The 15,100-nt window shown below is 38.6% G+C and overlaps 1 protein-coding gene across 4 annotated transcripts in view; it reads left to right on the top strand.

The window, feature by feature from the left end:
• Positions 1 to 15,100, top strand: part of LOC126331508 (DNA repair protein RAD51 homolog 3-like) — a 36,950-nt gene that overhangs the window by 3,037 nt on the left and 18,813 nt on the right. For 3 of the 4 annotated variants that reach the window (XM_049996501.1, XM_049996502.1, XM_049996498.1), the window contains exon 2: positions 5,094 to 5,203. In XM_049996501.1, coding sequence (XP_049852458.1) covers positions 5,094 to 5,203 — 110 coding nt within the window. The remainder of the gene's footprint in view (positions 1 to 5,093; positions 5,204 to 15,100) is intronic. The other variant, XM_049996499.1, reaches the window with a different exon arrangement.

Here is a 15,100-nt window from a genome sequence, read left to right as displayed (position 1 = left end):
CAGTCCTGCATACTGTAGAATTCAGTGGTTATTAGGATATAAGAGGCTTGCGTAGGATATAGTTATATTCGGAGCTACATTAAACTAATCTTCAGACTGAAGACCATATCAACAACAATGTGGAAGATTCACCACTTGTGTCTGGCAGTTTTTCGGAGGCATCTTTTTGGTTTCCTCAGTATTTCCATTTGCAGTTAACACTATTTTATCGTTATGTCAACATTGTGGTAAACCATTCTTAAAGTGTTTATCATGAACATCGAAACTGCTTAATAGGTGTAAAACAAAGCACAGGACTAGAGAGAGAGAGAGAGAGAGAGAGAGAGAGAGAGATGCGGAATGAACCAAGTTTGTCTGTCAAGAGAGGAATGCATGAAGCCTTCAGTGACTACCATTACATAATATTGTCAACTGATCTTTCACAAAACCCAAAGAAATTCCGGGCATATGTAAAGGGTGTTATTGGCACCAATGTTAGTGTCCAGTTATTCACGAATGAGACAGGAACTGAAACTGATGGCAGCAAAGCTCAAATGTTTAACACCATTTCCAAATGTTACTTTTTGAAAGAAAACTCAGAATAATTCTCTAAATATAATCCTTGTACCACTGAAAAAATGAGTGAAATAAGTGTTAGTGTCGGTGGTGTTGAGAAACAGCTGGAATCATTAAAATTAACCAAAGCTTCAGGCCCCAATGGAATCCCTAAAAAACTCTAAACTCCATCTGAACAAGCCTCGGAAGGCCCAACAGTACCAACAAAACAGTGTGTCATCCTCAGTTGATAGGTGTCACGGAATGCAGATATGGAAGGGCACACGGCCAACATGCCACTCTCCTTCCTGTTGTCAGTTTTCATGACAAAAACCACTGCTTCCCAATCAAGTAGCTCCTCAGTTGGTCTCAAAAGGGCTGAGTCCATTCCACTTGCCAACAGTGCTCGGCAGACGTTGAAGGTCACTCATCCAGGTGCTAGCCGAGCCTGACAACACTTAACTTCGGTGATCTGACAAGAAACCAGTATTACCATTGGGGCAAGACCATTGGCCTAATGGAATCTCTGTCAGATTCTATACTGAATTTTCGGCTGAGGCAAGTTGAAAGAATGCATAGGTACACCCTTTTACAAGAAGGGATGTAAAAGTGATCCACAGAACTACCACCCAATATCCTTGATATTTATCTGTTGTAGAATCTTTGAACATATTCTGAGCTCAAACATACTGAGTTATCTCGAGATGTGGAGGTTGAAAAGAATGGAAAAATTATTAAAAAAACTGCAGGCCATGATTGAGTATTGCAATTTTAATTGTACAATTTTTTAAAACGATAATATCACCTGTGTCAAGGAACTACCATCCCCTGCTCCACCACCCACCCACCCCCCCGCCTCCTCCCTACACTCAGCAGAGCACTCATATCTCCTAAGACCACATAAAAATGGCAAAAAAATGAATTTCTCATGGTAGATGTTTCCAGTTTTCAATTTTTAACTACCCCAAGAACCCCCCTGCCCCTCTCCTGCCCTCAGTTGAATCTTCATTGAGTAGAAACATTTAATAACAGGAAAAAACACAATTTTATACTTATACAATGTATATTTTACACAAAAAAATGCAGTCAATAACATCTTATACTAGGCCTTACCAGCTAAAGGTATACTTAAAAATTGAAAACTACTATTAATGAAAAACGTGTAATGCAGTAAAAAATCACAGAGAAACAAAACATCAATTGGGGTTTTCCAGTCTTTGTAATCCATGTCACCATCCTCCTTAGTGATGTCTGACCTGGACAAATTCTCACACACATAACTGTGATATTGGTTGTAAATGGCAGAGCACCAAAGTGTGGCTGTTTCGCAGCTGCAGGTTCCTGTGCTACACCCCTTAGTACATTTGTAAGGCATTATTTTCAGGAAGGAGTTTATAGCTGCCATTTTCATTGGTGTGAGAATCGTCCTCCCTTGTAACAGTGTGCTGCCCCAAACTGATAGCATTTTGTCACTGTTGTAATCATACTCCATACACTTTATGTAGAAGGTATATGCCATCAGTTATTGCATATTTCTGCATTCCACAGTCTGTTTCATTTTGTGTTGTTGTGCATGATGCATACAACTCTGACTTTGTGCTCTTCCATATACCACTGTCAGTGAAGAGGTGCACTGGGAAGGATGGAGACTGATTGTCTATGCAAACTCATTGGAGGAGAGTAAGAGAATCATCCGTTCCATTTTTTGTCACAATTTTCAGGGCACAACATACTGAGGCTAGAGTAACAGTATCAATCTTTCATTGCAGCTTAGTGTCATCAACATTTTCTTCCAGTATTTTCATTGTATAGTTGATACTAATTTCTTGAGCTAAATAACAATTCAGCTCTTTGAGACCAATTGTTACTGTGGTGACACTGTCTCCTTAAGTCTCAAGGAAGGGGTGTGCTTAGAGAACCTACACTCTGCTTCTCAGTATCAAGATTATCCCTTATTGCATGGGAAGGCATAAGATCTGCATGGTGTTCTGATATTCCTGAATGTTTGTAAATGGACATTTCTATTAGTTCTCAGACTTAAAGGATGCATAGCATTTCCAAAGTCTGTTGAGGCAGCACACCATCTGTTATCCTGTTATCATGAATGAACCCTCCATCTCTCTTCATCATCACTGTTCGGACTTTCTGTGTGGTCATATCTGATCTGACGACGACCAGAATATCTCAGTGCAACAAACAGTAAAGCAGCCTTCAGTCATCACTTGAAGAAATTCCAAAGGATCTGTTTTGTCTTTTATGTTGATGATGTGATGCTAGTACAGAGGTGTGCTTCTAACAAAGTTCAAATGACTTGTTGCATGGAAGTTGGGAACATTTTTTGACACTTTTGATATGCAGATTCCAATCCTAATTCAGTGAGCTGTAATAAGGTTATTCATTAGGTTACATTGTGGAAGCACTGACTTCATAGCACAGCAGTGAGACCATGATAATATGTGAAGATATCCTGCTTTCAATAACATTCTAGGCAGATATAGAGATTGGAGGCTACCGACGGCTTCAGGTCTCCCATGGACACCTGCCCATCTGGCCAGGCGACTCTCCACAGTGAGCTGAAATAAAAATCCCACTCATAAGCAGAGCCTTCTTGAGGTTGATAAATGTTGATCATCAGGGGCATGTACCATTATGCCTTTATCGATATAAAATTAAAGTTATATTGCTAAGAACCTGCACTTTTAGATTTTTTTTTATAATTTGAAAAAAGTTTGAAATTTGAAAAAGTTAAAGACAAAAGACTGAAAAAGTGCCAGAATTTCACATTTTTCAGTTCCTTCCAAATTAGCACAGGGTCCTTGAGGCTGAAAACTTGTATTCTGCCCTGCAGACAATCTGTGCACAACATACTTAAGGTTAATAAAATTCTGACCTTTTGTAAGGTTCACCCCCCCCCCCCTCTCTCTCTCTCTCTCTCTCTCTCTCTCTCTCTCTCTCTCTCTCTCTCTCTCTCTGAGTATCTGCGACATGGATTATAACTAGAGAATGGTAGTAGTTCAGGAATTAGTTGAAGGCTCATTCTATGAGTTTTCACACTGTGAATCTATGTGAGGAATTGAATCAGACTGGAGAATGTACAGCATAATATTATGGACACAGTAGCAAAATATAAAGTAGTAGTGTAACACTTATATAATATGCTGGAGGTGACATGCTACATGTGGTGTGTCAACATCCTCCCAGAGCATTGAAAGGTGACAACTGGCTGTATAACTTAATGTTTAGTTATGAATAAAAATCAACAAGTATGCCTCCAATAGTGGGTTGCAAGTACCATCATGAACATCTACTGCATAGCACTCATGCAGCTGTTTGATGCATTACAGCTTAACTTGTGTGGATTTATACTTTTTAATAAATAACACTGTACTGCCATCTTGGTTCAATACTGATACATGTTATAGAAGTTTTGTCAACATAATTTGAATGAATTTGGAGAAAATATGATTTTCTCCCTTCAGTCACAATTATCATTCTTTGTTCTTGATTTTGAGAGAAATTTTCCTGTATCTCCTGTATGTGGTAACATCAGTTGGATCACATGCTGACTTCTCTCAACCCTTTATTCTATTTCTCTGCAAATACCTAGAAGCTAGTATCTATGCTTATCCCACAGCATCTGTTGCATAATTGAAACAAACTATAGTTTTTTTTTTTCTCCAAAATGACTTCAACCTATTTCTAGGAGGGTTCCATTGCAAAAGACCATGTTGATTTCCTTCTTCATACTTGTTGAAACTGTTTGTGCTTCATATGTAATGGTCCTGTTATTGATGGGAGATTAATACCTAATTTTTCCTTTCTTCCATGATGAACTTTAATAAAAAAAATGTTGGGTATCCATGGGCTCAGTTCTTGGGGAGAGGAAGAGGAGGGCACAGGGGTGGGAGGGGGGCAGGCGAGTCTCAGGTTTTACTCTCCTCTCTCAGATATAAGTTACGATCACACTCACATTTAACGTTCTACAGGTGCCTATGATTTTAATTATAATAAAATATATAAAAGTTTTAATGTAAGATTTTTGCTAATGAAGGTGTCTTACTGTTCAGGTGTATTTTTGATTCTGATGAAAGTATATTTAGATATACCAAAACCATGGTCAAGGATTTCAATAAATCTTTATCCTCCAACTGTTTGGCTGTTATCATTTACCGTGAAGATTTTTAACAGTTGCTGCTTCAGCCATGTTTAAAATTTTGTAATCATGATGATTTGTTCAGTGTTAAGTACAGTGCTTTTTTTTCCCTTTGTTGGTCATAACTATCATGATGCCCACCTCCCCCTTCCTCCTTCTCCCAACTCTTTCTAGTCCCCATCCCCCACCCCCACTCCCACCCCTCTTGGACCCGTTCTGTAAAAAGCTTCAACAATATGCCCAGCTGAACAATTTTACCCTAAAAAATTATTTAACATTTGTGAAAGCCATGCTTTTCATTCTGTTCAGTATCTATTGTCATTCAAAATGTGCAAACTGTTTCTCCTGCATCTTATACACACAGATTTTTAGTTAATGCATATGGTGTATTGTTTTTGTTTTTCAGAGGGCTCTCCAGCGGATAACATAATTAAAAAATTTGCAAGTAATACAAAATTGTTTTGGAAAGCTGTTATGTCACCACCTGAGGTAAAGACAGCACTTGACATATGGCAGGTAATAAAAAAGCAAATTACATATATGACACATGAAAATTTGCAGCTAAAAACAATGAATGGTACTGACAGGTTAAGAAACACTTGATCAGTGGTGGTGGTGGTGGTGGTGGTGGTGGTGGTGGTGGTCGTGGCCGTGGCTGTGGTTGTGGTAGCAACAGCAGCTGCAGTAGTTAGATTTATCCCTGGATCTTTTTAACAAAGGTATTGGATATGTCTTGGTTTTACAATTTAAGAAACAACATAATTAATTAGGCTATACAGGCATCTATAGACTTGCAGGTGTAGAGTGAAAAGGATAGGACAAAACCTTATCGTTAGTGTTGATCATATATAAACTCCTGAAACTGTGGGGAAGATTAGATGAATATAAGAAAGGGGGAGTGTATCATCGAAGAAATACGGTCTTATAGAAATTCAGGTCAAAAAATAGGTAGAATGTAGTACAAAGGTTTACAATTCATGTCATACATAACAAGATCCGGCTTTTTAAGTGACTTAGCTGTAGGAATTGTAATGGTTTTATACAGTTGACCTGCAGGGCAAGGATTGTAAAGTTTGTGTATCAAAAGTATTCCATCAAAAGTAATTGCTTTCAGCCAAGTTTGTTATTTTTATTAACAGTCTGAAATCATACACACATTTGTGAATTAATATACAGTGTTTGTTATCTGTCAATGTGCATAAATTATATGAGTCAGTTAATTGTTACCTTTCTTTTCTTCTTTTCCTGTACATGTGTGTACTGCATTACATATTACAATCTTTTTTATACACTGCAATTTAGCATACAGTTAATATCTAATTTGGTGATATAGTGTTAAAACAGTCACCATGCATTTAGGGGATAATTATAGATATATGTCTGGCTACAGTGATTTTCATTTCTAGGAATCATAAAACACTTTGGATATAGTTTCAGATCTCTGCTCAGCAAAAGTACAAGAGTTGACTGAAAAGTAATGCTTCCACCTTCGTAACTCTTCAACAGTTGGCAGCATTGGTATACAGCAGGTACTGGCTTGTTCCGTAGCCTATTCTCTACAGCTCCAGTTGCCAGGAAGCCTTAATATTGAACGGTTGCGTTATTACATTGTAAAGTATGGAACCGTGCGCAGAAGGTCGGTCAATGTATTTAAGCAACTCGCAGTCATTGAATTCTTGACGGGAGAAGGTGTCACCCCAAAGGAGATTCGTCAGTGAATGGAAGCAGTTTAGGGCAATTGTGTCGATGTGAGTACTGTGTGTCATCAGGCGAGTAAGTTTATAGACGTTGAGGTGTGAACATTTGACCTGCATGGCAAACAAAGGGTTGGACATTCTGTGACTGCAACCACCGAGTTTCACAAGCAAAATGTTGACAGATTGATTCAGGACAATCGTCGTTTCACTCAGAGTGAAACTGCAAGCACAATCGGCGTTTCACAAGAACATGTGGGTCACATTATTGCTTTGCTTGGCTATCGGAAGATCTGTGCATGATGGGTACCCCAGATGCTGACTCCTGAAATGAAAGCTCACAGACTTGAAATTTGCCAGGAACTCTTCTCACATTATGAGAATGAATGAGAATGAGAATCTTTTCTCGATAATAAAAGACGATCTGCAGGGACATATTTAAGCTTCTGATAAAGACGTTGAGAGCACAGTGAGACTGTGGTACCAGAAACAGTGTGTCGACTTCTTCTGTGACAGCTTCAGAAAACTTATTCCTCGTTAGCAAAAATGTATGCAATTGGCTAGTGATTATGTGGAAAAGTGAATATTGGTAATTAAAGATCACATTTTAATGATTATTTCTGCATTTAAAATATTCTCATCCAAACCCAATTAATGAAGGTGGAAGTATTACTTTTCATTCACCCCTCATAATTTCATGCTCAGGATGTTCCTGTGAACATCAAGAGAATTTTTTGAATAAGGTCTGTAAGAAGTGTTACTCCTCTCTCATTAGATTTAATCTGTTTCTCAGTCAGGTTACTTCACAGTTTTAAAACATTGACAAGAAATCCATCTTTTAGGAATGATCAAGTTATCTTCAGGAACTGGGCGAAGAAAAGACAAATGATTAACAATTACAGAATAATTTTGGGTCTTATCTATAATGCTAACCTGAGATAAATATTCACTCATGAGCTGTTGAATTAGGAACACCTACCAAATAGCATATGGTACTTGCTTTTGCCCTGATGACGGTGGCAACATCTCATGGGATATACTCCACTAGACCAACACAGCTTAATGGCTAGAGATGTGCAAGATGTGCACATGTTGCTCAATACATACAGATGTGCTGAACAGAATTGAGGATGTGATCTGAGGAGCTACAAAAGCACCATCGTATCCATGAAGGGTTCCTCGAATAATTCTGAGCTGTCCAGTGGTGTGTTTTCTTTGTCAATGTACCTTTAGAGAGCTATAAGTGAACAAATAGCTGTACATGATCAGGTCATGAGACAACTGACGTGAATATCTTCTGACCCTGAAAGTATTCTACAACTTTATGCTTCTGCCATTTGCCTGAACAGTGTGCTGTTGACTTAGTTTCTACATATTCATGCCTATCACTGGCATCACATATTTACTTCAACTCGTCAGTCCTGGCAATCATATTCAGTTTATGGAGTGCCCAACAGTAATGTTTCTGTGTCAGGGCACTCTCTGTGTACTGTACCATGTGATGAGCAGTAGTGCATCTGTCGGGGGGAGGGGGCGGGGCGGCTTCCGCACCTCACAGCAGAGAGATGTTTCTGGAAGGTATGGCCACTCAATTGCCCTTGTTGTCTAGCCCTGAAATGGTGAGCAATTTGCTTGACTGTGGCTCCTTTATATACAGTTATAATAAACTGTTCACTTTATGTCCATGACATGAAAAGTATAACCATTGAGGTGGATTGTCCCATTAGTCAGATACTCATGATCTGGCTGCAGTCAGACATATTAATATTGTGTGTGGTCATTTCATGTTTGACAGACACACTAACAGGCAGGACAAGTCTGTAAATGTCCAGTAATGTGACACAGTGAACTGTTTCATTTGCAATGCTGACAAGAGCCCTTAGTGTTCAACTCATGCGCTGTTCCTAATTCAATTTTGTGCACAATGGAAAAGATGATACATCTTACGTTTATCATATTTTTGGACCCTGATGTTTTTTTTCCAACTTTCATTCCTTTCCCCAGAATAATTCCCCCCCCCCCCCCTCCCCCTCCCCCTCCCTCATCTGCACATCTCTGTCATCTGTCATAGTTTAAATTTTTCAGGAGTCAAAACACATGATAACGTAAGTATTTACATCTTTTTTGCTTTACCAGTAAATACTGTATGTCAGTTATAGTCACTGTTTGAATATGGTCAGTATACACTCGAGATTGCATTTTTCTCAGATAAACCAGGTCAGAACTACTACAACTCATGGAGTAGTTCTCTGATCTCTTCATAGATCATACTCTTAAATTATGATGTTTACTGTGCATCCATCTATTATTGGTATTAACAATATTAGAAGGAAAGTTGTTACTCACCATATAACATAGATGCCAAGTCGCGATAGGCACAACAAAAAGATTCACACAATTATAGCTTTCGACCATTAAGACCTTTGTCAACAATAGGCAACTGAAACCACACTGCCTGAGACTGCAGACGTGTGTGCAAGTTGTCTCTCTCTCTCTCTCTCTCTCTCTCTCTCTCTCTCTCTCTGTGTGTGTGTGTGTGTGTGTGTGTGTGTGTGTGTGTGTGTGTGTGTGTGTGTGTTGTTACATTCCATCCTGTTTTCCATTGTTTGATTTTATAATTGGTATTAACCTCCCTCCCTCCCCCTCCCTCCCTCCCCCTCCCTCCCTCCCTCTGTCCCTCACTCACTCACTCTCCCTCTCCCTTTCCCTCTCCCATTTCCCTTTTCCCTTTTTACATTCTTGTAAAATTTTACAGATGGACTGGTCCAATCCAACATTAGAAACCCATCCTGAATTTTTTATGCGATCATAATACAGCAAAAGAAATGCACTGTCAAAATTGTATCTGCTAAGACACACTGCAAGTAGCTTTTTTTTTTTTTTTAATTGTCAAAGTTACTCATTTTTGCCAGACAAAGAACTGGTTTGTACAGCCCTTCCTGCCTATCGTGATTGGCCGTGACAAGCAAATGTAGCACCACATAATGCAAGTAACCGGAGTGATACACGTGGAGTTGAAGCACCTAAACCACACAAAAAATGTTGTGTATCATTCATATTTTGAATAGGTGATGGTTCATATCGACAGCTAAACTGTTACAAAGATTACAAAGGTTACCAGAGGAAAATAAATCAAGGCAGTGTTTGCTGTTACATTAGAGACGACTTCCATCCATCATGACTGTAAGTTATTGAAATGAAATATTTATAACACATACATCATTTTATAACTAATCCTGTAGCACAGTACTTTTGATAATGGTTGAATAATGTCAAACAATGGGAAATCCAGGGTCAAATAATGACATTATTATGAAAAGGATAGATTGCTACTCACTATATAATGGAGATGGTGAGTTGCAGATAGGCACAACAAAAAGACGGTGAAATAAGTAGGCTTTTGACCAGAAATGCCCTCATCCAAATTAGACAAAACACACATGACCACAGTCTCTGGCTACCAAGGCCAGTCTACGAGCAGGTTTTGACTAAGATCATCTTTTTGTTGTGTCTCTCTGCACCTCAACCTCCCCGCTATATGGTTAGTAGAAGTCTCTCCTTTTCATAAATTGCCATTGTCTGTATAATGTATATTTTAGTACAATGGATTCCTTGTTTAATCCACATATTAATCACAATAAAGCACAGTGTCATTCGAATGACAAAATCAAACCTTTTCCTTACATCAGGCACGCCTGATGAATGAAAAATTAATGCTTTCAGGAACATTCCTGTAATTACTAGCTGTACGCAGAATTGCAGTGTAGTGAGAAATGTCCTGGCTGTTGCACTGCCTATTCTGCCGTGTACTAGGCATACTTTCAGTAACTTGTAAAAATGCAAACTGATATTGCACAAATGACTGCAGTTCAGGAATATTGTTCTTCTGATAAACCTCAAATGGCACAGAGCTATCAGAAATTGTGTTGTCTGGCGAGTTTCTTAAAAATATTTTCACAATTGAAAAAAAATTCTTTATCCAGAGTCACATTAGTTGTTACAGGTGGAATCTGAATTATATCAAGTCTTTTCGTTGCTCTGTCCAGGAGAGGTATTGTTATTTCCAGGCCAGGATTCCAACAAAAGTAATTAATTAATTTCTGCAACTAGTTAGAAACTATTTTGAATGTAAAATGCCTTGAGCTCGCAAGACAGATATAAAACTGCAGAAACAGTAATTCATTCACACCTACCACTGTCATTGTTGTGTATGAATATGCATAGCATTATTCAGTTGCACAATAGACTCTGTCTTTTTTTTCGCCTGAAAATTATAAACTGTGCTTTATTCGCAGTTCATTCGTGAAACATGACTAATCGGTGTTAGACACAGCAGATGTGGGGATAACAGCAAAGTTTGTCTTCAGGCCCACTATGAATTAATGTCATCTCCTCTACACTTTTACTTATACACCTACATCTATACTCTGCAAACCATTATGAAGTGTATGGCAGAGGATAACTTGAAGTAAAATTCATTGTTTAATTACTTCCTGTACTGTATGAGTCTTTGAATATGCTCAGACTGGTTGAAGATGATTTAGTTTTAGCAATGTTTATCTCAGTTGCAGGTCAGAGGGCCTAGTCTCATAGATCTCCATCGAAAACAGTTCATTGCCTCTCACAAGCAGATTTATGTGGTTCACACTACAAGAAAACTCTTCTAAAGAACCGTTGTTCAAGTAATTTATTAAAATTTGGGGTTTATGTTGGTTGTTAATGAGGGTAATGGGACTTCTTGGCTAACCTGTACAGTAAATCTTTTGGATAGTTTCTGTTTCACAGTTTTACAGGTTTCATTTTGCTGCAAATTTATTACTTTTTTTAAGACTTTCTCTGATTTATCCTGTTCATGGTCAGATTTTATGAAGCAAAAATGGGTTTGCGTTCTGGACATTCAATGAGTTGGGAACCTGAGTGTACAGTAACTACAGACCAACTGTTTCAGAGAAACTAACAACAAAACCAGAAATTCACTTTACAAATTACAATCACACCGAGTTCTGTTGTCTGTTTACCAATGGGCTGTCAGCCAATGATATGCACCCGCCATGTTGTGCATGCGCAGTCCATTACAGCTCAGGTAGAGGTGTACATTTCTCCAACTGCCTGGTGAGCTATGAATTTGGCAGTTTTCAACATTTCCAACATTTTTTTAAATACTTGTAGTATGTCTTAGAGCTAAAATTTTTATAGGATCTTTCTTTTGATGTAGCCTTCCTGTATGCATACGTAAAAAAAATCAAGGCATGTTTCAATATGTTAGATTGGACCATTACCTTTTAAGAGTTTTCCAAGTATCTACCACAAAGTGTGAATTAGTAACAAGGTGATGAGTAGCTAAGATGATGGTGCAGATTCATGGTAGCCAATGATGTAACAATAATGAGGCAGCAAGTTCAAATAAGTGTAAATTTGTAACATAAATCAGTGGCAGTCAGAGTGCAGCTATAATGGTATTGTCTGCAAATAAAATGACGATGTTCCAATGCAAAGTAGGTGTCAGGTTGTACCACAGATCAATCTGTTACTCACCTAAGATTTTTATTGTCATTTGTTGGCTTCACCAACTCATAATCAGACTATCACATACCAAACTAGCTAGACTTGGGACTATTGACTGGAATGTAGAATGTAGTTTATACGTCTCATAACATACAGCTTCAAATCAAAGATTTTTATCCAGTAGACATGTCAGATTATTTTTTAAAAAAATGTTTATAATAATTAACATATTTAAGCAAGCATTTCTGAATTTTTAGACATCAACAAATAACAAAAACATATATAACACTTACGGTCATTTTGCAGTTTACAATACAATTTATACAATATATTAACAATTTATTATACAATACATAATCTTTATTGTTTCTTTTCTTTTCGAAATGCCAAACTGTCCTGCATGAATTCTTCAATTGAATAATAACATTTTTCCACTAGTGTATTAAATAACAAACTTTTTAGTGGGTCAAACTCCATATTTAACAGATTTGTGTTATTTAATTTTATAATAAAGTTTTAATTCTATGTACAATGGTGTTTGAGGGGGACGAGGAGATTAGTGTTTAACGTCCCGTCGACAACAAAGTCATTAGAGGCGGAGCGCAAGCTCGGGTGAGGGAAGGATGGGGAAGGAAATCGGCCTTGCCCTTTCAAAGGAACCATCCCTGCATTTGCCTGAAGCGATTTAGGGAAATCATGGAAAACCTAAATCAGGATGGCCGGAGACGTGATTGAACTGTCGTCCTCCCGAATGCGAGTAATGGTGTTGGAGCATAAAGTTTTAAATTATGAGAGGGAAGTTTGAAATTGTGTCTGTGATGAGTACTGTAATTGTGGTTGAAATGGAATTTTCAAGGGAGTTTTGATATTTGTATGTCAAAATAAAAATATCATAGATTCACTGAGAAGGAATGGTTAGTATTTTTAATTTTTTTAAATAATGGGTGACATGGTGTTCTTTTTTTGGACTAAACACATTTCTTATGATTCTACAGGGTGTCCGAAAAGTCTTCCCCTGATTACATAAATTGATAACTCAGGCTAGAAGTAAGATACAAAAATGAAACTGGTGTCTGATTGTTTACAAACTATCAAAGTTTGTTCACACGTCAGTAATCTTCCACATGTGCACCCTTGGTATCACGTAGCACATCTAGACGATATTCAATTTCTGTTCACACATTAGCCAACATCACTGGAGGGATCAATTCAACGATTGTGGTTATCCGTTGCCGCAGGGTTTCAAGATCTGGTACACATGTTCGGTAGACCTCATCCTTGACATAACCCCATAAAAAGAAGTCTAATGGGGTTATGTCAGGAGAGCGTGGAGGCCAAACCATTGGCCCATCACGACCAATCCATCTCCCAGGAAAGGTCATATCAAGATAGGCACGGACGTCCAAACCCCAATGAGGCGGTGCACCGTCTTGCTGAAACAAGACATCAGAATGATACTGAAGCAGCTGAGGAACAGCATACAGTTGCAACATGTCCAGATACACTGCAGATGTGATGGTAGCCTCAGCGAAGAAGAATGGCCCGATAATTCAATCATGCAATAGCATGCACCAAACATCCATCTTTGGACTCCCTCTGGTGCACTCCATGACCTCGCCAGGGGGTTGTGAACCCCAAATTTGCACATTATGGCGATTCACCACTCCACTGACAAAAAAGGTAGCTTCATCAGAAAAGGCAATTCGTATGAGATAACCATCATCGCCCTCAATACTTGACAGCATTTCGACCGCAAAGTCATACCAACGTATACTATCATTGGGCAACAAAGCCTGAACGATTTGCACTTTGTATGCACAAAACAATAAACTTTTGTGTAAAATGTCATGGAGAGAGCTTTTTGGCCTCTGTAATTCAAATGAGGCCCTGCGCACCGATTTCTTCGGACTTCGCAGAAAAAATTGCCTTAGAGCTTCCACCCTATCTGCTGATGTTCTTGGTCGACCAGACCTTGGAAGGTCAGCAACCGATCCTTTGTTCTTGAACCTCTCATACCAGGCTTTAATGTTCTTGACATCAGGTGAATTCCTTCCAAATGATGTCTGGAAGTGTCTCTGCACTGTGGTTGGTGATCGTGTTTCATGGTACCACAGGACACACTGTGCCTTCTCCTGATTGGTTAACATTAGGCACTGCACCTCATCCACTACTTACAAACTGCGAACCTAAAACAGAAAAAAAAACTGATAGTTGTAAACAATTCGACACAAGTTTCAGATTTGTATCTTACTTCTAGCCTGAGTTATCAATTTATGTAATCAGAGAAAGACTTTTTGGACACCAGGTATTTTGAAGAATAATTAATCTCAGGCTGTTCATTGAGTTTCCCCACAAAATTATTCCATATTGAATTAGAGTCTCAAAATAGCTGTGGTAAACTATCTTCCTTGTGTCCATAAGGATGGAACCAAATAAGCCATTCATGGCATAAGCAAGGCTGTTTAGTTTGTTTGCTAACAAGGGAACCTCCCCATCGCACCTCCCTCAGATTTAGTTATAAGTTGGCACAGTGAATCTACATCTACATGATTACTCTGCAATTCACATTTAAGTGCTTGGCAGGGGGTTCATCGAACCACAATCATACTATCTCTCTACCATTCCACTCCCGAACAGCGCGCAGGAAAAACGAACACCTAAACCTTTCTGTTCAAGCTCTGATTACTCTTATTTTATTTTGATGATCATTCCTACCTATGTAGGTTGGGCTCAACAAAATATTTTCGCATTCGGAAGAGAAAGTTGGTTGACTTCCATCTCAACTCGCATATCATATCTGCCACACTCTCTCCCCTATTATGTGATAATACAAAACAAGCTGCCCTTTTTTGCACCCTTTCGATGTCCTTCATCAATCCCACCTGGTAAGGATCCCATACCGCACAGCAATATTCTAACAGAGGACGAACGAGTGTAGAGTAAGCTGCCTCTTTAGTGGACTTGTTGCATCTTCTAAGTGTCCTACCACTGAAACGCAACCTTTGGCTTGCCTTCCCCTCAATATTATCTATGTGGTCTTTCCAACTGAAGTTGTTCGTAATTTTAACATCCAGGTACTTAGTTGAATTGACAGCCTTGAGAATTGTACTATTTATCGAGTAAGCGAATTCCAACGGATTTCTTTTGGAACTCATGTGGATCACCTCACACTTTTCGTTATTTAGTGTCAACTGCCACCTGCCACACCATACAG

This window comes from Schistocerca gregaria, chromosome 2 (genome assembly GCF_023897955.1).
Source record: "Schistocerca gregaria isolate iqSchGreg1 chromosome 2, iqSchGreg1.2, whole genome shotgun sequence".
Lineage (NCBI taxonomy): Eukaryota > Metazoa > Arthropoda > Insecta > Orthoptera > Acrididae > Schistocerca > Schistocerca gregaria.
Note: the sequence above shows the minus strand (reverse complement) of the source record. Positions and strands in the feature narration are given on the sequence as shown.